The sequence below is a fragment of the Podarcis liolepis genome (assembly GCF_965112155.1).
Source record: "Podarcis liolepis genome assembly, chromosome: 4".
NCBI classification, from domain to species: Eukaryota; Metazoa; Chordata; class Lepidosauria; order Squamata; family Lacertidae; genus Podarcis; species Podarcis liolepis.
In genome coordinates, this window is record NC_139558.1 from 10,418,346 (window position 1) to 10,443,508 (window position 25,163).

A 25,163-nucleotide genomic window follows, 5' to 3' on the forward strand; every position below is an offset into this window, starting at 1 on the left:
TTGGGAGGAAAGGACATGGGTTATACATCAGGAAAGAAGAGAGCAACCACTTTAAGCAAGTACTCTGCAATAGAACCAAAGCTGTATTTAATAGCCCATAATGGGCTAGCTGTTGTCCTTGTCCATGGAGTTTTCTTGGCAGGGATACTGGAGTGGCTTGCCGGTTCCTGCTCCAGGTGGATCACGCTTGGTCAAAACTCTCCACTATGACCTGTCCATCTTGGGTGGCCCTGCACGGCATAGCTTATAGCTTCTCTGAGTTATTCAAGCCCCTTCGCCACGGCAAGGCAGTGAGTGATCCATGAAGCTATGGTTTTCCCAGTAGTGATGTATGGAAGTGAGAGCTGGACCATAAAGAAGGCTGATTGCCAAAGAATTGATGCTTTTGAATTATGGTGCTGGAGAAGACTCTTGAGAGTCCCATGGACTGCAAGAAGATCAGACTCTCCATTCTGAAGGAAATCAGCCCTGAGTGCTCACTGGAAGGACAGATCCTGAAGCTGAGACTCCAATACTTTGGCCACCTCATGAGAAGAGAAGACTCCCTGGAAAAGACCCTGATGTTGGGAAAGATTGAGGGCACACAGAGAAGGGGACAACAGAGGACAAGATGGTTGGACAGTGTTCTAGAAGCTACCAGCATGAGTTTGACCAAACTGCGGGAGGCAGTGGAAGACAGGAGTGCCTGGCGTGCTCTGGTCCAGGGGGTCACGAAGAGTTGGACACGGCTCAACGACTAAATGACAACAACAACAATGGGCTAGCCAACCTAGCAGTTTGAAAGCACGCCAAAAAGTGCAAGTAGATAAATAGGTCCCGCTCCGGTGGGAAGGTAAACGGCGTTTCCGTGCACTGCTCTGGTGTTGGTGTTTCATTGCGCCAGAAGCGGCTTGGTCATGCTGGCCACATCACCCGGAAAAACTGTCTGCGGAGCGGACAAATGCCGGCTCCCTTGACCTGTAAAGCGAGATGAGTGCCGCAACCCTGGAGTGGTTCACGACTGGACTTAACTGTCAGGGGTCCCTTTACCTTTCATGGGCTAGTTAGGATCTTTAAAAAAGGGAACATGCATGCATACAGGTGACAGCCAGAGACTTTTGCTTATCAGATGCAGCCTCCTCGGACCACTCCTGATTTTCAGAAGGCCCAAGGTTTTGCAGTCTGGGGCATGCATGGAAAACTACAAATCCCAGCCTAAAATTACTGTGTTTAAAACGTCTAGCAGCAGACAAGTACATTCACATACAGACAGTCTTAAGATTCATAAGCAAAAGGCAGCAGACAATCAGGGAAATAAGGTGCAACGATTTCCCCACCATTAGATTTAATAGAAAACAAGAGCATTTTGGGTTCCCAAAATATGTGGCATGCCACGTTTCATGGGTAACAGGCTAATCAATATGCATGAGCTAAAAATTAACAGAAAGCACAAGCTTTATAATTGTGGCCTGACAGCACTCAGGCAACATCTCCTGCACAGTATCACTTTTCTGGGTTCTTCTGTATGGTGAAAATCCTATGCCCACTACATTTGCTCTTAAGCAGCACGTCCTTCTATATATGTGTAGCATTTCAGTATATAAGAAGGCATTTTACAGGCCTTTGAACATCAAGAGTCCAGCAGATGGGCAAAGTCGCGTAGGAGATTGAAATGACACCTTCTCTTAGCAAAAACCACAATGTTTTAAGGCAAACAGGAACAGCTCATTTGGTTCAAAACAAGCTGCGCAGCAGATGCTCAAACTGTCTCAAGGACGGCTGCCATTTCCTTGAACTGATTGTAGAAGTTCTAAAATGGAAAGAAAAGGAAAGGATATACGATTATTTGGATACACAGTCCGTGAGATGTAGCAGCCTACTTCAAACTGGTGCCCCCCAAATGTTTAGGACTAGAATACCAAAATCTCTAACCGCTGCTCAGGCTGGCAGAGGCTGATCAAAGTTACAGTCCAAAATATTAGGATGACACAAGTTGGGGAAAGCTGACCTACAGTGTTTGGCTTGTATGTCCAGGTTCAAATCCCCAGTCAGGGCATTTTCATACTTCTGCACTGCTTCAACCTCCCTTCTCTCCTCTAATTTCCAAATTCTCTCTCTTTTTCATTCTAGAGCCAATCATAGTACACCGTTACACAAAACGTATTTCAAAAAGTCAACGCATTCCCCCAGTTTTCGAGTCTTACATTAAAAGGAACACAGAAAACCAATGGCGTTTCCATTGCAACCCAGTTGATTTGTAACCACCTTAGAACAAGTGCCAACCTTTAGAAGGGGTTATGTTATTATACAAACCTGAAATTGTGGGAGCGTCATTTCAAATGTTTTGCTTGTGATGTGGCCTGAAGCATCTGCCACTTTTACTGCCATCGTAACGTAAGGAGACTTCAGAGATTTGCAGCTGTCGGAGCTCACTGCCATCCCCAGCTTCCACTGAAAATCAATAAGCTGCAAATAAATAAAGAGGGAGAGGAAAGAATCAGACACCGTGACCAATACAAGTTCTTTGAGGCTGGCAGAATGCGCAGGTAGTGCGTTCAAATGCAGTACCAAACCATGGTTTGGCATTCCATTAAACAGACTTGGGCACATGCGCCAGTTTCTTCCCCACGCTTGCTCCTGTTCACTCCTTGATATTCTGGTTCACAGCAAACCAGATTGTGCTAATTCAGATGTGAACCAAGTTGTCGTTGATGTCAACAGAGCTGCGGCAAACCTTGGATGCCACATTAAAACACAGCTTAGAAACCAATGGTCATTTAATTAATAATGATGTTTTTTGGCCTGAACCCAGGCTCATGGTTTGCTTCCCCCAAACAAACCACGAGCCCCAGTTTGCACAAAACAACATTCCTACATCTGAAGCTCAGAGATAGCAGCCAGAGCCCTGGAAACTTTTGCACAGCATGCAACATTGTGCTGCTCGTTCATGTTAAACCATAGTAGGGTTTTTTTTCTAAATAACTATGGCTTAATGTGGTATGCAAACCAGGACACTGTGTCATGGGACAACAATAATATGCAACTAGAATTTTACACCGTGCTCTGCCAAAGGAGGCTACCCCAGTGCAAACTTCCTTTGAAACAAATTGTTTTACCCGTCCAACAACTGCTACATTTTTGGCATCTTCCGACACTGCGATCGAGCTGCCCTGTTCGTTCCAGACGTGACGAAGAACCTGGACGGCTTGTTTCGGCAGAGTACCAGCTGCACCGCCTAGCCTGGTAGACAGGTCTTCTGGCGAGAGTTTATCTTTTGCTGCTGTGCTAAACAAAACAAAAAAAGGAGAGGAGGGGAAAGGAAGACTTCACTGCTAGATTTTAAATAGAAAAGAGCTGATTTTAAATTTTGCTTGTCCCCTGGAAGACTGCTTTACACCTATTTTAGCAGGGTTTTTGTAAAAAAAAACAAGAAAAAAACGCTCAAATAAAATACAATTAAACAAAATTAGATCATTTCTCATACTTGTGGCTTGTTCTTCCTACAATAAATTCTGGAATTATCTCACTTCAATTTCACGAAGGACACTGTCAAGAAGGTTAAGCAGAGCATCATAGTTTGCCTTGGGCCAATGGTGTACCAAAGAATATGTATGAGGAGTCCCTATATATCGTAGATGATTATAGGACAGGCTTACAAACTAGGCTATAAGGGTAAATCAGTATTTTTAATTCACAGAAGCACTGCTCATAATTACAGATACTAAATTTCTTCCATGCAGTAAACAGTAGCGATGTAGTTAAAGAGATCTGAGGACCATGTTTGCTTACCTGAATACAAAGGAAATGGCATTAACAACCTTTTCCAGGTCACTAGTGACTATTTCAATCCCAGCTGCCTGAAATCTCTAGGAGAGAAATGCAGTTCATAGGGTTGTAGCAGAGGACAAATTAATAACGGGTGTTGTTAATATGCGTGCAATATTGTTTTAGCATTTCAGTTTACCTGACACAGTTCCACTGTGTTCACAGCTGGGATCTCACACTGAAGATTCTGAATGATTTGCTGACACTGCAAAGAAAGAAGATTTTAAATGGTTCTTAGATGACAACTACTTGCTAATTGCAAATGCAATTTGTGGGAATTAAAAGGATTTTTTGTGTGGAACGAAACAGCATTCATTTGCATTCAATGGCGATAGAGTGATAAAATGGTGGTAGAAGAATCCCTGGTTTTAAGATCATTCAAAAACATGCAACTGTCAATCAGCTAGCAACTTATCAACCTTATGGTAGGGAAGGCCTTGCCTGGACAATTTTCATAATCTATCCACGGCTACAAGCTTTAACCAGAAGTTTTAGCTGACCGATTAATGCATACACATTTAAATAATCGAGACTGAGAGTTAAAGGGAAGACTTATTTTTAGGCTTCCTTGGCTACAGTGAGCTACTGTACTAAAGAATGACCAATAACAGAAAGATTAAATAAAAGGGCATTAAGGATATCCCTTGCTTCTATTGTAAATCTTTCCATAATGGAAATTGATAGTCTCATTTTTATGCATTTTTCTCACACATACGTAGTACTGTAAGCCACTTAGATTTTTTTAATGATATAGCAGTATATACTTCTATAAATTAAATTTAAATTTAAGAAGAATCATTGAATAGAAATGTAGAGTTGGAAGGGACCCAAAGGATCATCTAGTCCAGCCCCCTTGGACAGTTGAACCACAGAGGCTGTCCTTGGAAGGGGGTCTGTACATAATAGTCTTTACTTGGCCAAGCGCTCTACATTTGCCAATAAAGCGATAAGGGCCTGGTTTGCACGTAACACTAAGCCAAACTATGGCTTACATCAACTGGCCGGTGGCTGCTGTCTCCAGGATCCATCATTTTCACATTAAACCTGTTGGTTTCTATTTCCCTCACTGAGCAGCAACTGCAGTCACAAGACATTGTTTTGCATTCCACAGTCAGAGTTACTGTTGGGTTCCCACGGGAATGGGAGACTGGATGTGACGTACACTGGTTTCCTGTTTTTCACTGTTCTCTCGGTTTCTTTGTTAGAGAGACAGTTGCTTCTCTGCTCTCACAGAGGCAAGATGCATGTTTGCATTCTCTCAGCATAGCGTGGAAATAAAGTTAAGAATGTGGCACATACTGCTTATCCTTCTGCTGTGTGGACTACTCTGCTTGGGCTCAAGATAAGACGAGCCTGTATCAGCTTCAGAGGGCTATCTGAAGCTGGTCAAATTCTCACAAAACCATGGATTCTTAGAGTTATGTGCAAATGCGGCCATAATATTAACAGGCTAGAACCTAAAACGGTTTCAACTCTAATGATTTGTTGGAGAGCATCATATTGCCCGAATATAAGCCACACTTTTTTTTCCAAAATTCCGACCGTGAAAAGTTAAAGTGCGGCTTAAATTCGTGACCTTACGAAAATTGGCTTTTACAATATCACTACTGAAACAGACATACGGTAAAACGGAACAAAAAAAGTTTTATTGCCGATTTGCGAGCTTGAGACTGTTGTGCAATTAATTCTAATGTCATTCGTCGCTTTCCTCGTATTTTACAGTGCAGTATTGATTTTTTATTTGCATTTACGGTGCCACGAACAGGTGTTTAACCCACTTGCGGGTCCTCTCTACTACTCATAGGATTTTCTTCTACATTTGCCATTTACGGGTGTGAGTGCCTGCAGAATTTTAAGGGAGCAGCTTATATTTGGGTATTCTCTCTCCCCCCCCCCAAATTTTAAAGGCTTATTTGTGGGTGTGGCTTATATTCGGGCCAATACAGTGGTACCTTGGGTTAAGTACTTAATTTGTTCTGGAGGTCCGTACTTAACCTGAAACTGTTCTTAACCACTTTAGCTAATGGGGCCTCCTGCTGCCGCTGCGCCGCCGGAGCCCAATTTCTGTTCTCATCCTCAAGCAAAGTTCTTAACTTGAAGCACTATTTCTGGGTTAGTGGAGTCTGTAACCTGAAGCGTATGTAACCTGAAGCGTATGTAACCCGAGGTACCACTGTATGGTATTTCTTTAAAATTGTATTATTAAGTTAAATAATACAAACAAATGTGAGGTTTATCCTGGAGACAAATAAATAAGCTTTCCTTAAATATAAAGTGGTAGAGGGTAGAATTGTTTATGAGCTGTGTCACCTATGCATGTTTACTCGGAAGTAAGCTCCAGTGTTTTCAGTGGAGTGCATCTCAAATCTTAAAATATATTCCAGCCCCATGTGAGGAGACAGCATGGCTCCATCCCACCATCCTCTGAAGCACAACTGCTTTTCTTTCATGAAACTGCGCATCAGAAATACTAGGAAGGGAATTAAAAAACCACAAGACACACAATGGAGCAAAATCGCTATAAAATGATCCATGATTAAAAGGGGGAAAGGAGTTACTTACTAGCTCTGCAAACAGATCCTGTGGTATTGTTCGGATGATGTACGCGGTGCTGCCAAAATCTGCAAAACAGAAGATTTTGAGCTTCACATTTAAATCACTGTGCAACTCTTAACCAATGCACCAGCTGGGTGGAAAATGGCCACCTGTGGGTATCTCGCTGGCAGTAGCCTGAAGAAAATCCCCAAAATTGTGCAATTTGCTGGCAGGTTTAAACCCCTTAGCTGCACCTGTTTGCCTTGGCACAGCATGACAAATAGATATAAGAAATATAGACGATAAGAATTTAAGAAGAGGACTGGACGTTATATATAGAATATATGGAAAATATAAGAAGAAAATAAGTTGAACAGACTGGAAAAAAAATACTCAGCAGTAGATGTGACAAGTAATAAACAAGTGTAAAGTAATGAAAATAATTTAGTAGAATCAGAAAATGCAGTCAAAAAGACAACAGATAGGAAACAAGAGAAAGAGTGGAAGGGGAATTAAAATTAAGGCTCATAAGAGTCAATTAAACTGTTACTGTTATTATTTAAAGATATATGTCTTATATTTATTTATTTTTATTTTTCTCTTTCTCTCTTACTACCACATGCTTGAGTGTAACACACTATGCATTGATGATATGATAAAACAGAAAAACAAATAAATGTTTTTTTAAAAAAACCACCAAATGTATTTTACTGTTAGATAAAAGTATAAACATTGTATTATTTAACCCAACTAATGAATGAATAAGGAGAAGTTGTTTTCTGCTCAATAGTGGCTGCAAAAATGATGAATATTGGAAAGTGAATCCAGCATCTCCTAGACATCCGTAGTCCACACAAGTATGGAATGGAGTTTTTTTGAGGGGCAAAGCATACGCAGGAAGATGTCAGGAAAAATTAGGTGTTCACTGGGCGGGGTGTGTGTGGCAGGAAACACTTAAGCAGGCATAGGCCTCCAGATGTTTTTTGGGACTACAACTCCCATCATCCCTGACCACACTGGTCCTGCTAGCTAGGGATGATGGGAGTTGTAGTCCCAAAACATCTGGAGGGCCGAGTTTGCCTATGCCTGCACTTAAGGTTCTGGAAACAAAACCTTATTTGGAACTGTTGCAAGATTTGGATAAGTTTAGCCTGCAAAAGAGTAGACAGAGGAGACAAGATATTCAAATATCTCAAGGGCTGTTACATGGAAAATGGAGCAAGCTTCTTTTCTCCTGCTCAGAAGGTAGGATTCAAACCAATGGCTTCAAGTTACAAAAAGGGAGATTGTGGCTAAACATCAGCAAGAACTTTCTGGCAAATAAACGGACATAAATCTGACATCAAGAATCACAAAACAGAGAAACCAGTAGGAGAACACTTCAATCTCCCAGGACATTCTATACAAGATCTCAAAGTAGCTGTTTTACTACAAAGGAATTTCAGAAATAGACTGGAAAGAGAAGCTGCTGAATTGCAACTCATTACCAAACTTAAAACCATGGAGAGACCTGGTCTGAACAGAGACATTGGATTCTTATTTCATTATACATGACTAAGCCATTTTTCACCTTCTCACCCCTTGCCTTTTCCTGTAAGACCTATTACAGTCGTTAAGAGTCGTCAACAGGCTCATCTCAGCTACCTGCCAATCTCCCATTCCCACCACCCTTCTGAGTAATACCCCTCCCCACCTTCTCACTATATAGAAGGATCTGGCAACTTCTGTTTCAGTGTATCTGAAGAAGTGTGCATGCACACGAAAGCTCATACCAAGAACTAACTTAGTTGGTCTTTAAGGTGCTACTGGAAGGAATTTTTTTATTTTAACTTTCTGGCAGTAAGAGCTGTTTTGACAGCGGAACAGATTCCCTTGGGAGATTGTGGACTCTCCTTCCTTGCAGGTTTTTAAGCAGAGATTGGATGGCCATCTGTCAGGGATGATCTAGTCGTGATTCCTGCACTTCAGAGGGTTGGACTGGATGACCTCCAGGGTACCCTCCAAATCTACACTTCTATGATTCTAGGATAAAGAAACTGTAGGGCAATTATTCTTAGGACAACCTGAAGCAGCGATAGAGGATGGGTGACTCTCCTGATGTTGTTGCACTTTGATTCCTATCAGTCCCAGGCAACACAGCCAGGGGTCAAGGATGAGCTGTAGCCCTCTCACAAAATCTAAAGGCCCACTAACCACCCTGAGATCTACAGGGGAAAGGCGATAAGCAAATTTAATAAACAGCAAATAATAGCAAGGCATAGCTTCTAGGTATGGCTAAAAGTGAAATAGAGGGCTTACTTGAGAGCAAGCATGTTGAGAAGGCGGCTTGCAAAAGCCGCACAGGATAAACACCACCTATGCACTTGAAATAAAAAATTAAAAAACTGTCCAGGTGCACCTTACAGACAATTTTATTATTATTATTTATCTTGAATGCGTCAGACCAACACGGCTACCTACCTGAATCTAGAACCACCTATGTAGGAAGTGGGAAGTGCTGTTTAGGGAAGCTTTTAATATTTTATGATTATTGTATTTTAATATTTTGCTCGAAGCGGAAGGTGGGTGGGGTATAAATAATAAACTATTATTATTATTATTAAGCAGAGTTAGGAGGCAATGTAGACCAGGAAGCACTTGAGGCGATGGGCCGGTTCCCCAGAACCCTCCTCATTTACACCCTTAGCAATAATAATAATAAAAATAATAATAGATAGGTAGCCGTGTTGGTCTGCCATAGTCAAAAAAAAAAAAGTATCTGAAGAAGTGTGCATGCACACGAAAGCTCATACCAAGAACTAACTTAGTTGGTCTTTAAGGTGCTACTGGAAGGAATTTTTTTATTTTAATAATAATAATAATTATTCCACGCCTTTTTCAAGGAAAAAACCCCCACTGTTCAACAAGGCTTACTCCCGGGTAAAAATATATGGGCTTTTAGCCCTCCCCGCCTTTTTTTTAAAATAGCCTCCACGGCATGCTTCCTCGTTCAGTCCCCAAAGCGACCAACCTCTCCCCAAACTCACCCCACGGTCCGAGCGGCTTTCCGAGCCCCATCGCGGCGACTCCCGCAGCCATGGACATCAAAGGACGCGCCTCCCACTTTGGAACGCCTTGGAACGTCGACGAACAACGAGCGGCTCCCTGATTGGTCACTTCGCGGCAACAAAGAATTTTTCTCCTTCCGAGACTTCCCTCCTAGCCAATCAGAAGCCAGGGTTTCCCTCCGTTGTTTCCGATGGCGGAGCTTCTTCCGCTCTTGGTCGCTTTGGCCGGTTTACGAGCATGCATTTTTGCCCGGGGGAATCAGTTGACTCTCGCTGGAATAAGTCGCGGCCGCTTCCCCCTGAAAACGCTCCTTTCTCCCCTCTCGCTGAATTTTATTTCTTCTGGACTACAACTCCCATAGCTCCTTGCCGTTCGTCATGCTAGCAGGGGCTGATGGGAGTTGGAGTCCAACGTTCACCCAGAGGTCTGTAGGAATCTTTGCCTGGGCTATCATTTAAGGCGGGGCTTGTTTGGGAGCCGAGTTTTGCTGCAGCAGCGTTTTTTTATTTCTGTTTTGGATCCTATTGATTTATGTGGAAATTGTTCAATTTATTTGGGCACTCCCCCCCCAGCAAATATTTTTAATGGGATATATGTATGTGTAATGTAATATAATATAATGTAGCCTAACAAAACAGTCCTTAAAATATTGCTTTGTTTTGAACACATCTTAAGGTTCCCAAACTGGAAACTCATGGTCCAGTCATCACAGACAGAATAAAAAATGCTTATTATGTCCAATCCTATGTATCTTTAAGGATGCGGGTGGCGCTGTGGGTTAAACTACAGAGCCTAGGGTTTGTCGATCGGAAGGTTGGCGGTTCGAATCCCCGCGACGGGGTGAGCGCCTGTTACTTGGTCCCAGCTCCTGCCAACCTAGCAGTTTGAAAGCACTTCAAAGCGCAAGTAGATAAATAGGTACCGCTCCAGCGGGAAGATAAAGGGCATTTCCATGTGCTGCTCTGATTCGCCAGAAGCAGCTTAGTCATGCTGGCCACATGACCCAGAAGCTGTACGCCGGCTCCCTCGGCCAGTAAAGCGATATGAGGGCCGCAACCCCAGAGTCGTCTGTGGCTGGGCCTAATGGTCAGGGGTCCCTTTACCTTTATGTATCTTTACTCAGAAGCAAGCCCCACTCTATTCAGCTGTGGTCCCTTTCAGCTAAGTGTGCATATGGTTGCATCCTAAACCCCAAAGTTCCATATCTTCTGGACTGCAGTCCTTCAGATACTGTTGTTTGACTATGGCATGCTCGTACCATGCATATGATACCACTTTAAACAATCGTGGCTTCTCCCAAAGAACTCTGGAAGCTATAGTTAAGGGTTCTAAGCAATATTAGGAGGCCCCTGTTCCCCTCACAGACCTTGCAATTCATGGGTAGGCAAACTAAAGCCCGGGGGCCAGATCCAGCCCAATCGCCTTCTAAATCCAGCCTGCAGACGGTCCAGGAATCAGTGTGTTTTTACATGAGTAGAATGTGTCTTTTTCTTTAAAATGCATCTCTGGGTTATTTGTGGGGCCTGCCTGGTGTTTTTACATGAGCAGAATGTGTGCTTTTATTTAAAATGCATCTCTGGGTTATTTGTGGGGCATAGGAAGTCATTCATCCCTCCCCCCAATATAGTCCGGCCCCCCACAAGGTCTGAAGAACAGTGGACCAGCCCCCTGCTGAAAAAGTTTGCTGACTCTGCTGTAATCTCTGCACCATTCGAAAACTACAACTCCCATAATTATCCGGGGGAATCAATAACTGTTCAGCATGACATCCTAGTGCTTTCAATGTATTGTATGAATGTGGCCTAAAGCCAGCATCTTCATTTATTATTTATTTCATAAAATTTATACACCACTTGATTGTAAAAAATTAATAAATTCAAAGCAGTTTAATCCCACTTAGCTAGGAACAAACCCCATTGAATTCAAGAGGATTTGCTTCTGACAGTGCCAGATTTACGTATAAGCTAAACAAGCTATAGCTTAGGGCCCCACTCTCTTGGGGGTCTCCAAAAAATTTAAAGGGGGGGGGAACTGGATGTACTTTGATAAAATACATGTTTTGTTATGTATAAATGGCTTTAGATTCCTATTAGGTCCATAAATGGCCATACAGTGGACGCTCGGGTTTCGAACATGATCTGTGCGGGATGCACATTCGCAACCCACAGCAGCGCGTCTGCGCACGTGCAGGTTGCGATTCGGCGCTTCTGTGCATGTGCAAAGCACTATTTAGTGCTTCTGCGCATGTGCGACTGCCGAAACCCAGAAGTAGCCCATTCTGGTACTTCCGGGTTTCGGCGGTCTGTAACCCAAAAAAATGCAACCTGAAGTGTCTGTAACCCAAAGTCTGACTGTATAGCATATATTCAAAATAAAAACCAGCGACAACTTGTTGTTGACAAAGGACAGCTGGACATATAAAGGGCCCCATTACCTTCAGAAGCTTAGGGCTTCATCAAACCTAAATCCGGTCCTGACTTCTGAGTAGACATGGTTAGGATTGCAATTTAATCAAGATCCTGATTCCTGTTTGCAAGTCATTTAGGTGACAAGATCACAGTGTCGATGAGGGAGCAGATCTCCACATCTCCGTGCAAAAAGTCCTAGTGACATGGTGCACTTGCCCTCCAGAACAGCCACCTCTCACGCCATACATAAAGTACTCAATAAAACTGCTTTGGGGCCAGGATTCTTTGGGATGCTGAGAATTTAGGGATGCTTTTTAAAACAAGGACAGTTGTTGTTTTCACACACAACCTGCCCCATGTCAGAAACAGGAAATTGTTGTGGTTACTACAGGGGAACCGTCCATGGCTTCATTTGTACCTGGAAGAGTAATATTCTTCCTCCAGCTCATAGAAGTCCATGGAGATCTCATCACGCAGGGCAGTAAGCTTCTTGTCGTATTCCTCCTGAAGGCTGCGCAAGTGCTGGTTCTGCTGCTTGATGGCTTCGTTGACGGAAGGGAAGTCATTGAGGATCAGGAACTGTTTTAGGTCAGAGACAAGCTTCATAAGAGACTCGCCAGCCCGAACAATATTTGCAGCTCTGACATGCATCTCATAGTTGTCTTGCTTGCCTTGGGCTGCCCGAGAAACTTGAGTTTCTTCCTCAATCTTTGCCGTTTTGATTATCTCTGTGAAGTTATCCATGACAGACTTGATGTCATCTTTCAACCTCTTGTTGTAAGACTGAAGGAGGGTTTCCTTGCTCTGGGGGAGCACGTGCTGCTGCGACATTGTGGGGGCAAGAAAGGTCAGAAAGAATTACAACTTATTCAATACATGTAATCCTCTTGCAGCCAGGCAGCCATTTTCTCTTTTTCCCTTGCGAACAATTTGTCCTTCATTGGCTACGTCCAACCAATGGGGCGGGGAAAACGTTTTGTTTGGGTACTTTTTGATGTTTTGTTCATTGTTCATGACGACTTTTGTTACTTTTTGTGGTTATGTATTTTTTTATATGTTGTCAGCCTCCTTGAACATGGTTTTACCTTTGGAAAGGCAGCATACATATAAAATGATTGCTTGATTGTAATAAATTTAAACACAGTCCCACCTAGATTGGAAAAGATTATTTCGTTCCAGCATTGCAGAGGCTGCTCTTGTCACAAATCCCGTTATCAAACTGTTGTAATTTAGCATTTTCATGCTTGATCTTGACGTTTCTGTGTTTGAAAATTGCCATTTTAAGGTCAGTAGCAGAAGTGTCCTGAAAGCTTGCCGTTTTCTCCCAGGGGTTTCTGAATAGCTACCCCTTCTGATGTCAGGTTTTGTATCCATTTATTGCTACTGACTTTAAAGTGGCTGTTTTTGAACAAAGAATCTTCTAAGGCAGACTCCAACATTAAGTTACGGTACTTAACAAGCTATTAATTTATTGAAGTTGCAATAGAATACAACAGAAGAGATAGAACATGCACTACAGGTGACTTGCAACTTATGTACATTTAACTTGTGTGCATTCAAGCTTTAAACACTTAGCAAATAAAAAAATAAGAGAGGATGGAAAGGATTTAGGTGTCTGAGGGAAAAAAAGACTGGCAATCCCACCCACCTTTGAATCCAACGTGTTTTGACCATACATGATTAGGGCCTCACATACTGGAATAAAACCCAATTGAAAGCTGAGGGTCTCCTGTATGTGATGAAACACCCTGGCCACGCTAAGTTGGCTATATCATTGGCAAAAGAAGCTAAACCGAAAAAAATGCAGTACAGCAGTGCTTGTTGCTTGGGAACTTCAGATGGGAAAGGGAGGGACATCCCTAGACACATCCAATGGACACCTGCTGAAAGCTGTGATTGGTTGTGGCTCTGTGATGCATGGAAGGTGTACCGCCATCATGTGCATTGCGCATATAAAAATTGTGAATCAGCACTGAGGCATCCACGGAAGCTGATATCAAAATGCCATAGTCATGTATTAATTAAAAGCTAATCATAAAAACAATCAGACAGCAGGAAGTACTGCTGTCAACAACTATTATCTGGGATGATCAGGTATTCAGGTATTGGAAGATTTTGCTCAGGCTGTTCCTTTGCTATTAACTGCTAGAAACTGGGGTGAATAACAGGGGGTGAATCATTCATTTAATGGTGTTGTGGCTTCCTTGGCAGTCTTGCTCAATAAAAAATTGCTGGCTGGTCTAATGTGTTGAAACGGCACCTTCAATATTAAAAGAAGAAACTACCATATATTCACATTGTATGGGTAAGTGCGCCACAAAAAGGAAGCAGGGTCCCGTATTTAGACACTGGATACCTAAGCATCTGATCTGGACCTTCAAACCGTGCAAACTAGAAGCAATTTACCGTACTGGCCCATGCTGGACTAGCCAGACTGACCTTATCCTTTACTCCAGCCATACATATACATTAGCTTCAGAGGGAAGATGTCCTAGTTAGGTTAAACACTGGCATATTAAACACCCTCAGAAATAACTATTTCACATTCAATGCCAGTTAAATATGCGAAAAGAAAACTACATTAGGCAGTCAGCCCCCAAAATCTACATGTTAAAATGGGAAGGTAGTTTCATTTCAAGCTCTGCCTCACCCTTTCCAGGTGCACTGAGCTGGAGATACTGGCATGAAATGCTGCTTTTCAATGCAAGGAGTCCCTTCCAACTTTAAAAATAAAAGTTTGATGTTTTATCATGTTTTTAATATTTTTTGGGGAGCTGCCAAAAGTGGATGGGGAAACCCAGCCAGATGGGCGGGGTAGAAATAGTTAATTATTAATATTATTACTACTACTACAATTCTTCTTTTGCTTTTTAATGCTTTATTGAGATTAAAAAGGACGGTAACAAACAAAAGGATTAATCAGAAAAAAGGAAAAGAAAACAATATTTGTTACATCACACCACAGTATGTTCTTCTTGAGTTTCCAACGACTTCCCGCCACCCCTTAATGGATTTACCATTTAGTCTATGTAGCGCACTATTAATTTCCATTTTCTTTTTGTTAATTTTCATCAATATGATGTTCTCTTATAATTATCCATCACACCACAAAAGTCATTCAAGTCCTGCCACTGACATCATGTCATTACATTAATTCTTCAGGTATTTTTGTACATGCCCCATTTCTTAAGAAATGTTTGATCAGTATTACGTCTCAGTTTTTCTGTCAACTCAGCTGAGTACGCTATTATTATTACAATTCCATTATTCTCAGTCTAAACCCAAGAAAGCATTCTGGTAACTGTCATGGAGCGCTGCTTCTATATACTTTTATATACTTCTTTCTCACAAGGCTTGTGTCCCCCAAGGGATTAAACTTTGTTACCAGGTAAGGGCCGGCCCAAGACATTTGGGTGCCTGAAAGGAACCTCAAGAGGGCAGCCGCCTCCTCCTCTCTCCTCCAGGGAAGATCCAGCTCAGGAACAAGAGGCTGCGGATGCTGCGCCGCCTCACCTGGCCTCTCAGGTGGGCCGGCCGAGAGTACAGCAGAACCTCGAGCTGCGCCCTCTAGAGGCAGCAAGCTGCCCCTGCAGCTGCTCGGCCGGGCGTGGGAGAAACCAATTCATCGCAGAGGAGGGGGGGGAAGAGAAGGAAACCACGCATATTTACACAACGCCGCGCGGTCCTCACTTTATTCTGTTGTTTTAATACCGGCGGCGAGGGGGTGAAAGAAAAACAAAAGGAGGGTCACATTTATGTGCGTGCGTATTTCCTTTCCTGCCCCCCCCCGCGCGTCTTGGGAGGCGTTGGTACGCGCCACGCCTTTCTCCGGCTGGGAGGGGCGCGGGGCGGGCTCTGCGAGCGACGCTGTCCGTCGGGGCGGGCGGGCCGGGGCTCCGGGCGGAAGCGCGTCGAGGGCGCAGGAGAGCGAGGTGTCGAGAAGCCCGGCCGGCAGCAGGGAGAGAGGAAGAGAGCGAGAGAGAGAGAGCCATGGAGTCCCACCGCTGGCTGCCTCTGGAGGCGAACCCCGAGGTGAGAGAGCGGGGGACGGGGAGGAAAGAGGGGGCCGCGCACACGTCGAGGTGTATAGGCGCATATATATATATATATATATATATATATATATATATATATATATATATATATATATATATGTGTGTGTGTGTGTGTGTGTGTATACACATACACACACACACACACACACATATATATATATATATATATATATATATATCTAGATAGAGAGAGAGAGAGATATATGTAATGCACACAGACTTACATGAATATATACACATATTAATTTACATCTACCCTGTTTCCCCCAAAATAAGACAGTGTCTTATATTAATTTTTGCTCTCAAAGATGCGCTAGGTCTTATTTTTAGGGGATGTCTTATTTTTTCCATGAAGAAGAGTACGGTACACATTTATTGTTGAACAAAAAAAGAGAGGAAATTTATTACCTGTATACGGTACAATGCCTTACGGTAGCTTCAGGGGCCGTATATTCCGGGGTGGCCTTATTATCGGGGAGGCCTTATATTCGGGGGAGGCCTTATATTACAGCGAGAGGCAAAACTGGAAGTAGGTCTTATTTTGGGGGGATGTCTTACTTTTGGGGAAACAGGGTATATATGTACTCATGCACACATATATGCACATATATGTATCTACGTAACACAATATATTTATATTAATGCACACGTATATACTTGTACACACTCACATATTTAGTGACATTTGTATATAAGTATACGCACACGTGTACATATGTAATAGATATTTATACTAATGTAATAGATATTTATACTAATGCATACACATGTGCATACTCATATTTATATACATCTATATATTAGTATATTTATGCACACAAGTATAAATATAGGCATGCATGCACATATATATACACACATATATATGCTTGCACAAACATCTATTCATATACAGTAGTACCTCGGGTTACATACGCTTCAGGTTACATACACTTCAGGTTACAGACTCCGCTAACCCAGAAATAGTGCTTAGGTTAAGAACTTTGCTTCAGGATGAGAACAGAAATCGTGCTCTGGTGGCACGGCAGCAGCAGGAGGCCCCATTAGCTAAAGTGGTGCTTCAGGTTAAGAACAGTTTCAGGTTAAGAACGGACCTCCAGAACGAATTAAGTACTTAACCCGAGGTACCACTGTACATATATGTATACATGTGCATATATATGCATATATATATACAGTTTATATACATGTATGCACACACACACTTGCATGCACACATATATGCATATAGACAAACACCTGCATTTTATATATTTAAGTTTGGGGTTGTGGTAGTGGCAGTAGGAGTCAATTCAGAGTTCGTTTTTGGGAAGGAGGGGAAAGTGGTTGGGAGAGAAATGACAAAAAAACGGGGGCGGGGGGAGTTGTTTGTTTGTTTACTCGCTTGCTTATTAAACCTATATGCCACCTTCCATCCGGCGATCACAGGGTGGTCTACAGTATAGAAACTCAAGATGTATAACGTAAGGATGACAGCATGAAAGATAATTGGGGGGGGGGACTGGGATGAGGGGTTTATGCATAGGGGAGCATGAGTTGTTGGGGATTTCAGGAAGGTGGGGAATGAGCTAAAGTTTGAGTTTTACTGCTTAGTGACTGACTAGAACTAAACCACATTTTTTTTCTTCCTGGTTTTTTCAGGTCACAAACCAGGTGAGCATGTTTTATTTATTTATTTGTTAAGATAACCATTTGCTTGTTTTATTCTTGGGTTTTGCACCTCTTCTGGTCCCATAACCTTTTGGCTGTGATGTTTACATTCCTCCTTTATTCTGTCTCTGAGTGCATGGATGTGTGTCTGTGTATTGTACACCCACCCACAGGCACTCTCTCGTCCGTCAGCTGAGGATAACACTTGGGCATCTGATGGAGTAAGCTCTGGTCCACGAAAGCTTATGCTGCAATACATGTTTGCATTTGTTGCAAGAAATTGACTCGCTGCCTTCCCTGTTTTAAGGCCAGGGAGTTTCCCATTCTCCTTCAAGGCCCTGCACAGTCACCACGAAAAATTATACCCCGGCCGCCTCCTTGCTGCCTACTCATTTCGTTAGGGAAAGCATCTTATTGTGGAGAATTTAAGTTTGGGAGAAAATAAACTCATGAACGTAAAAATGTGTTTTATAGTTTTATAAACAGTGTTTGATAACAGTGTTCACCACTGTTTATCGCATGGTCTCATAATGTTTCTAAGTATCCGTATCTTTAATCTTGTTAATCATAATTTGCAATGCTTAGAAACTTGATTCTCAAACATCACTGTTTCTATCAAACATTGTTTAGGTTCTATAACACTTGGTTTGGCTCACCATAGCTTCATATCTTTTGCATCTTAACATGTCTTAAGCATTAATGGAATGGGGTATCATCTTCCTTTGTGTATGTCAGCTACCCAGGATAGTTGACTATGCAACTTCTGTATTTTGCCATACCTATCATAGTTCTTGCTCTGTCCTGTATAACTGGTCCTAGGTGACACCACAGGAAGGAAATGCACTTCCTGTATGCATAGGACAGTATCAGTTTTCTAGGAAAGGATAACAATTAAAAGTGATGGAGTTGATGTGGAAGGGTGACCTCCTTTTGAATATGTGTATAAAATATGAGGGGTGACTTTTAAAAGAACAAACATATGCAAGTTACTAGTTAACCCCTTGTTTAGAGGATAGATAACCAGATGTCAAAGAGAACAACAACTACCAGACTTTTAGAAGACATCTGAAGGCAGCCCTGTTTAGGGAAGCTTTTAATGTTTGATGTATTATAGTATTTTAATATTTTTTTGGAAGCTGCCCAGAGTGGCTGGGGAAGCCCAGCCAGATGGGCGGGGTATAAGTAATAATAATAATATTAATAATAATTAATAATAATAATTAAATAAATAATAATTTATTATTATTATTATTATTATTATTAATTATAAAGGACCATCAAGGCACTTTCTTGTACAAGATTCAGAATACAGAATCTTAATTTATGTTGAATCTGAGCTGGGTATGTGGAGGAGGAGGTTTGTGGTGTTTGTGAAGAATTGCAATCTGATCTTTCGAATGTGACGCATTAGGCTTTTGCCGATGTTGCTCAACAGCATCCCTGAGAAGACGAGACAGGTTAATTGCTTATTGCTTGGGTGGTAACGAAATCTTTCACAGCAGATGAGTTTTCTGGCATGCTCAAAAGCTAGTGCATCAGCACATATGGTTCATGAAGGAATTTCCCTTTAGGCCTATGTGACAGATAAGTACTAGTACAGTAACTCTTGCCTAAGCCATCCCTGTAAAATTCAGTAAATGTGGTTCTTACCTTTACCTCCTCACAATCTCTCTCTTTTTTTTCTTTTTTTTTTTTCTTTTTTTGAGAAGGATTATTCAGCCTTGTAATTACACAGTTGCCCGACCTTATGGCAAGCAAGCAATGCCTCCAAGTAGTGCATATTTTCTCCTGCTTGGCCTACTCTGGAGGAGGAGGTACAGCAATATATTATGGCAGCTGCTGTTTCTTCTCCTCTCCATGTCCACAGTGCTAAGATTCAGGCAGGCAGGAGTGTCAAGCGACAGTTGCCGTGTCACGGCATTCATTTTGCCACCTTTAAACTTTGTGGTGGAAGTCCGCGTCGCGTGAGTGTGAGATGAACTGATTCCATAGCACGGTGCTGGGTTTCCCCAGCTGGGAAAAGTCAGTGCTGGGTTTTGGCAGAGTATATGGAAGACTGAAAGAAGATAAACTTGCAGAGTAAGTGGCACAGAGACCCCGCCCTGAAAAGCCGGCATTGTAAATGCATTATCTGCTAGATAAATGCTGTTTGCGTGGGATCCGATTGAGTTCAGCAGGTTCATTAATGTGGCACACAAGTTAAAGATCTACTGAATTCCAGTGGCCCGGCTTGTACCATCGGTAACTAGATTTTAACAACCAAGTATAAGTTTTCTATATCTGTGTTCATGCACAGGTGCTGTTTAATTTCAAGCTCTGCATAATCAGTGGTTTATGCACACCTTCAGATTTTTGCAACCCTATTTAAGGCCTTTTCCTGGATGGCAATTTATGATTAGTGAAGCATCTGAGAATTACTGTATTTTTCGCTCTGTAAGACGCACCAGACCACAAGATGCACCTAGTTTTTGGAGGAGGAAAACAAGAAAAAAAATATTCTGAATCCCAGAAGCCAGAACAGCAAGAGGGATCGCTGCGCAGTGAAAGCAGCAATTCCTCTTGCTGTTCTGGCTTCTGTGATAGCTGCGCAGCCTGCATTCGCTCCATAAGATGCACACACATTTCCCCTTACTTTTTAGGAGGGAAAAAGTGAGTCTTATAGAGCAAAAAATACGGTACATGCTGCAGGTCCCCTAGTGTGCTTTGTGGCAGTAGAAACACCATGGGTCTGTCTCCATACCTGAGCCTCTTCCATCAATTATTCGGTGTAGTTTATCTCCTCAGTTCTGTTTTAACTTAAGTAGGGATCGGAAAAGCAAGTGATGGCTATTACCAAGTACAGTTAACACATTTTAAAATCCAGTACAGGTCAGGATAAGGATTAAGGGGTTAAGCCAGAGGCTGTGTGGAAAACGTGGGGTCACCTATGTGAACAGTTATTCTCTTGTGCATCTGTATTGATTAGTGTAAGAGAATGTGCAGATGAGTCTCTGAAGATAAAATTGGTTATCCTCAACTGTGTTACTTTCTAATTTCTGGAGAGAGCAGTGGGAAATGAAATTAGGAATAGCATAGTTTGAAGGTTGCTTCTTTGCGGTGGGTGGGTGTCACCCAAAGGCTGTGCAAACCTTGAATTTCTTACTTTGAGTAGAAGATTGCCTTGCCACATCACAAACCGCTTATATAAAAGTCCTCCGAGTTTGAAAAGTTACTTTAAAATGCAGGGATGGGTGGGTGTAGGAATCACAGTTTGAGAATCACAAGCCACAGGCAGCCTTAAATTTGCAAAACTGATTGCATTGCCGCCTAGATCTCAGCTACACTTAAGTTCCAGAAGCAAAACCATTTTTCCTTGAGCTTTGAAGAATTCAGTTTCTTAATAATACATAACTTAACATTGCTGTATATTACTACCATCCTCTGTCAGTTGTGCTGTCTACGTTGAACTATACTGAAAGATGCTAAATATGACCTTTCTTTTGGAAAGAATTTATTTTACAGTACACTGTGTGACGGATATACTTATTGATAAATGCTTAATGTGTATCTCTCTTTTACTAGTTTCTCAAACAGCTGGGGATACATCCCAGCTGGCAATTTGTGGATGTTTACGGCATGGAACCAGAACTCCTTAGCATGGTGCCAAGACCTGTTTGTGCCATCCTACTCCTCTTTCCAGTAACAGAAAAGGTAATTCTTATTTATCTTCAACACAGTTATCTTCCCGATGAAGTACTTTAACTTTGGTGTCTTACAAATGACCTAAGGAAAGCAGGCTTTGGTAGGTTCAGATCTTGGTCTGACAAACCATGGTTTATCAGACTAGAACAAAGCTATGTTCCATACATGCTCACTCCCATTTTTATCTTCTTCCTTCATGAACCTTGTTTGGGTGAAGAGACTCTAGCTTCTTTTCTTTTTTTAAAAAAAATATATTTTTAATTAAGATTTTCAACGTAATGATTTTAACAGAGATACATTATCCATATTATTCCCCCCCCCCCGTTTCCCTCCTCCCCCCTAGACAGAAACCCACCCTCCCACCCCACCCCCCGACTTCCCTCAACTCCTTTCTCTGGTTTCTCAACACATATTTTTATTTGCATGTTGTCAAATTGTAAAGATCCTGAGTTTGTCTATCTATATATTACCAATAAAGATTTTGTGAATGTTTATTCAAAACCTGCCAAGGAGAGTTCAATTCATTTTGTTGTTTCTTCAAATATTTTATAAAAGGTTCCCATTCATCTTTAAAGTCAGTTATCCTTGTCACGTAGTTTGTATGTCAGCTTTGCCAATTCCACATAGTCCATCAGTTTTTCTTGCCACAGTTCTTTCTTCGGGATTTCTTCATTCTTCCATCCTTGTGCTATTAAGACTCTTGCTGCCGTTGTCACATACATAAAAATATTTTTAAATTTCTTTGGCAGGTCTTTCCCCACAATCCCTAATAAAAAAGCTACAGCTTTTCCCACAACTTTTAAATGAAACATTTTCTTTAACTCATTATATATCATTTCCCAGAACGTTTTAACTTATGATAAAAAGTCCCTTCTTTTTCCTTGCTATGTTGGAAAAACCTATGTTTTTCCAACATAGGTTTGAGCCCGTTTTATACATTTTCCCTAATTGTACTGGTGGTATGTACCATCTATACATCATTTTCATGTAGTTTTCTTTCAGTAAAGAACAATCTGTAAATTTTAGGTCAATTTTCCATAACCTTTCCCAGTCTTCCAACATAATATTGTGGCCTATGTCGTGCGCCCATTTAATCATAACTGCTTTCACCTCCGTGTCTTTGGTCTCCCATTGTAACGAGATACTGTATGCACCTTTCAATAGTTTTACTTTCCCTTCTACCACTTCTTCTTGAAATCTAGATGTTGTATAACTAAAGCCTTTCTTGTTGTCTTCTTTGTATGTTTCATATAATTGTCGATAATGTAACCAACTTTGAAAATGGTCTTTTATTTCTTCGTAGTCTCTTAATTTCCATTTCCCATCTTGATCCTTTAACAGATCAATATATGTAAGCCACTTTCCTTTCTTCCCAAGTGGTTTGAGCAGCAAAGCTTCGTGTGGTGATCCTTTAATTGCAGAAGGAGGATCTGGTGCTCCAGTTCTTCCTGTTTCCCTTGAACCCCTTCCACAATTCCCTTCTTCTCTTAGTTCTCCTACCTCATCTCTAACTTCTTCCAGTTTGTCCACCTTGGTTTCTAATTTATAAGCTTTGTCTCCCAACATCCCAAATTGCTCTTTCAAAACTCTGTTTGAGTTTTCAATATGCTTGCATACTTGTTCAATCAGTGTTTGATTGGATCGAGTAAATTCCTCCCCCCCCCCCAATTTTTTTATTGGTTTTCACAATATTATAAACAAACAAACACATAAGACAAACAAACATAAATCATAGCCTTATGGAAATTTACACTTATTAACTTTGTTAAATGACTTCCCTGCTTCCCCTTGGTTGAATTTCATTGCATATCCTTTTAACGGTTTCCCAAATCATAATTCTTATAAAATTTAACTTAAACATCAACATCCTTAAATCTTCACCTTATGAAATTAAACATATTAATTCATCACTTAACATAAATAAAATCCTAAGCCAATTAAGTATCTGCAAGCTGTTTTCAGTTAATTTAACTTAACATATTTAACTAAATAATCATTAAATTTAATCCACTCTTCCTGATACTCCTCCTCTGTCTGGTCACAGACTCTTCCGGTTAGGTCGGCTAGCTCCGAAAAATCCATAATCTTCATCTGCCATTCCTCTCTCGTTGGTAATTTTTGGGTTTTCCACTTTTTAGCTAACAAATACGAACAGCAGTAGTGGCTCTGCAACTTTCTGAATTCAGGAAAGAAATGGTTCAATCAATGCAGGAATTTACTTGAACTGCTGCTACTGCCACAACTGGATCGAGTAAATTCCTGCATTGATTGAACCATTTCTTTCCTGAGTTCAGAAAGTTGCAGAGCCAGAAGGTCTGTCTGCTCTTTCTCCCCTTTCTCCCAATCTCTGCTTGTCCACTAGCCCTTCTGCTGGCTGCCGCAGCTGCAGCTGCTCCCCTCCTAGTTGTTACTGTACCCTCCTTGTCCACCATGTCTTATCAGTCGGTTCCCAGTGTTATTTGAGATGTTCAAGGTCACACCTGCTAGCCCAGTTCCCTCCAACCGTGAGACTTTCCCCCCTCCCAACTTCCTTACAGTTTCACTTTCCCTCTTATCTGCCTCCTCCCTCCAGACAACAACAAAACTTATAATCATATAACAAAAGGAAGGCACAAACGAAAAGGGAAAAAAGAAATAAAAACTTCCAATATAACAGGGGACATAAAATATACAATTAAAAGGGTATCAAATAAAAAAGACAGAAGAAAGTAAAAAATAATTTAAAAATCCAGAATACAGCCGAAAGGACAAAATAAATCAGTTCAGCTCTAAATTGGTGTCTTTAAGAAACTAAAATGTTCTTTAATTTGTACTTATCTGCTTGTAATTGTCTCAAATTGTATTGGCTTACAATAGTTCCAAAGTTTATGTCTCCGTATTATTTCCTGTTTGTAATTCCATGGCAAGTTGTCTTATTATTTAATTCAGTAAAGTGCTGGAGTTTGAATCAACAAGTCCTTCTTGTCAGGCTCTTTCAGTCACTTGGGGTGTAGAAATTAGTTCGGAAGCTGTTCCAGGCTCTTTCCCACTTTCGGGGGTATCCCCAGATGTGCTAAGAGTTACCTTCTGGCTTCCTTTATTTCCTTTCGTTCCCCCTTCCTTTTTCAGCTCTCCCAGTTTAAAAGGTCTGCTCTAATTCCTCCAGCTGTCAGTAGATTTTTTTTACTTTATAATCCAACAGATAACTTGATGCAGTTACTGTATGAATCCTTTGAATGTAACCATTCAGGTAGTCAGAGTAAAATGTATCCATTCTCCATTGCTATAGTCAGTCTCTATATCCCATTCACAAAAACGTTCCTTTGCAGAGTTCACCGACAGAAATCGGGAGCTGACTTGCTGTTTTGCTTCCGTTTCGCCAAAAGTTAATGCGTGTTGCTCAGTGTGTATATTTATTTAACAACAGAGTATGTGGTTTTCCGCAAAACAACTGTTTTTGTTGCTATGAAAACCTAAGCTGCTTTAATTTACCAGCATTACAGTCTTAACCTATTTACCTTGGACCAAGCCGCATTTAATTCAGCAGGGCTTTCCTCTGAAGAGACATGGCTAGGATCGCACTTGAAATATGACTTTTTCCTGGTTTTTGTGACCAGGTTAGCCAAATCTTGGCTTTGCAAGATTGTAGGGGGGTACCCAAGAGGAGCCCTTAGCTGGTTTGCTGCCCCCCCCCCCGCTGCTGTGCCACGGTTTGTTTCAGCATGAGCCAGCCCTTTGCAACAGTCCAAGTTGTAGTGTATCTCAGTTGCTGAAATCCGGGAAAGGTTTAAATATGTTTGGAAATGTTAAACACCTGTACAATAGGCTTGTTTGTTTGCTTTAGGATATTCTAATGATTTATATTCCTTGAGTTAGCTTGGTTGGGAGCAAAGGTTAAAACATTTGTCAACTGAAGAGATTGCAGGTAGATTTATAACAGAATGTGCTATATAATAGACACAACTAGCTGTAATGTGCTATGAAGATTATTCAACCAATGAAG

At 41.5% G+C, this 25,163-nt stretch overlaps 3 protein-coding genes across 9 annotated transcripts in view; 1 reads left to right on the top strand and 2 right to left on the bottom strand.

The window, feature by feature from the left end:
• Positions 1–1,307: 1,307 nt before the first annotated feature.
• COMMD6 (COMM domain containing 6) lies at positions 1,308–9,678 on the bottom strand. The gene is made up of 7 exons (XM_083501389.1): positions 9,366–9,678; positions 6,367–6,425; positions 3,944–4,009; positions 3,769–3,845; positions 3,096–3,264; positions 2,293–2,445; positions 1,308–1,789 (listed from the first exon to the last, which is right to left on the bottom strand). Exons 1-7 carry the CDS (start codon positions 9,421–9,423, stop codon positions 1,739–1,741), a joined length of 633 nt encoding a protein of 210 aa, XP_083357515.1. The 5' UTR covers positions 9,424–9,678; the 3' UTR covers positions 1,308–1,738.
• A 2,194-nt stretch (positions 9,679–11,872) lies between these two features.
• LOC310706050 (mediator of RNA polymerase II transcription subunit 22-like) lies at positions 11,873–15,542 on the bottom strand. 3 transcript variants are annotated; one of them, XM_083501410.1, is made up of 2 exons: positions 15,181–15,542; positions 11,873–12,614 (listed from the first exon to the last, which is right to left on the bottom strand). In XM_083501410.1, exons 1-2 carry the CDS (start codon positions 15,202–15,204, stop codon positions 12,204–12,206), a joined length of 435 nt encoding a protein of 144 aa, XP_083357536.1. In that variant the 5' UTR covers positions 15,205–15,542; the 3' UTR covers positions 11,873–12,203. The 3 variants fall into 3 exon arrangements, with proteins under 3 accessions (XP_083357536.1, XP_083357535.1, XP_083357537.1); XM_083501409.1 differs by having other exon boundaries at positions 11,873–12,617; XM_083501411.1 differs by lacking the exon at positions 15,181–15,542 and having other exon boundaries at positions 11,873–15,142.
• A 61-nt stretch (positions 15,543–15,603) lies between these two features.
• Positions 15,604–25,163, top strand: part of UCHL3 (ubiquitin C-terminal hydrolase L3) — a 28,697-nt gene continuing 19,137 nt past the window's right edge. The window contains exons 1-3 of one of the 5 annotated variants that reach the window (XM_083501316.1): positions 15,665–15,827; positions 17,492–17,503; positions 21,062–21,190. In XM_083501316.1, coding sequence (XP_083357442.1) covers positions 15,786–15,827; positions 17,492–17,503; positions 21,062–21,190 — 183 coding nt within the window. In that variant the 5' untranslated portion in view covers positions 15,665–15,785. Of the gene's footprint in view, positions 15,836–17,491; positions 17,504–21,061; positions 21,191–25,163 lie in introns of all 5 variants that reach the window. The other 4 variants (XM_083501318.1, XM_083501315.1, XM_083501314.1 and 1 more) reach the window with 4 other exon arrangements.

What these genes read in the sequence shown, in the direction of transcription:
- LOC310706050 (XM_083501409.1), bottom strand. Translation starts at nt 15,204, where the DNA reads ATGTCTTGGGCCGGCCCTTACCTG. An exon ending in CTTGGGCCGGCCCTTACCTG is followed by an intron (nt 12,618 to 15,180) that starts GTAACAAAGTTT and finishes ACAATGTCGCAG; the next exon opens with CAGCACGTGCTCCCCCAGAG.
- COMMD6 (XM_083501389.1), bottom strand. Translation starts at nt 9,423, where the DNA reads ATGTCCATGGCTGCGGGAGTCGCCGCGATGGGGCTCGGAAAGCCGCTC. An exon ending in ACACAGTGGAACTGTGTCAG is followed by an intron (nt 3,846 to 3,943) that starts GTAAACTGAAAT and finishes TTTCTCTCCTAG; the next exon opens with AGATTTCAGGCAGCTGGGAT. An exon ending in GCCATTTCCTTTGTATTCAG is followed by an intron (nt 3,265 to 3,768) that starts GTAAGCAAACAT and finishes TGTTTTGTTTAG; the next exon opens with CACAGCAGCAAAAGATAAAC.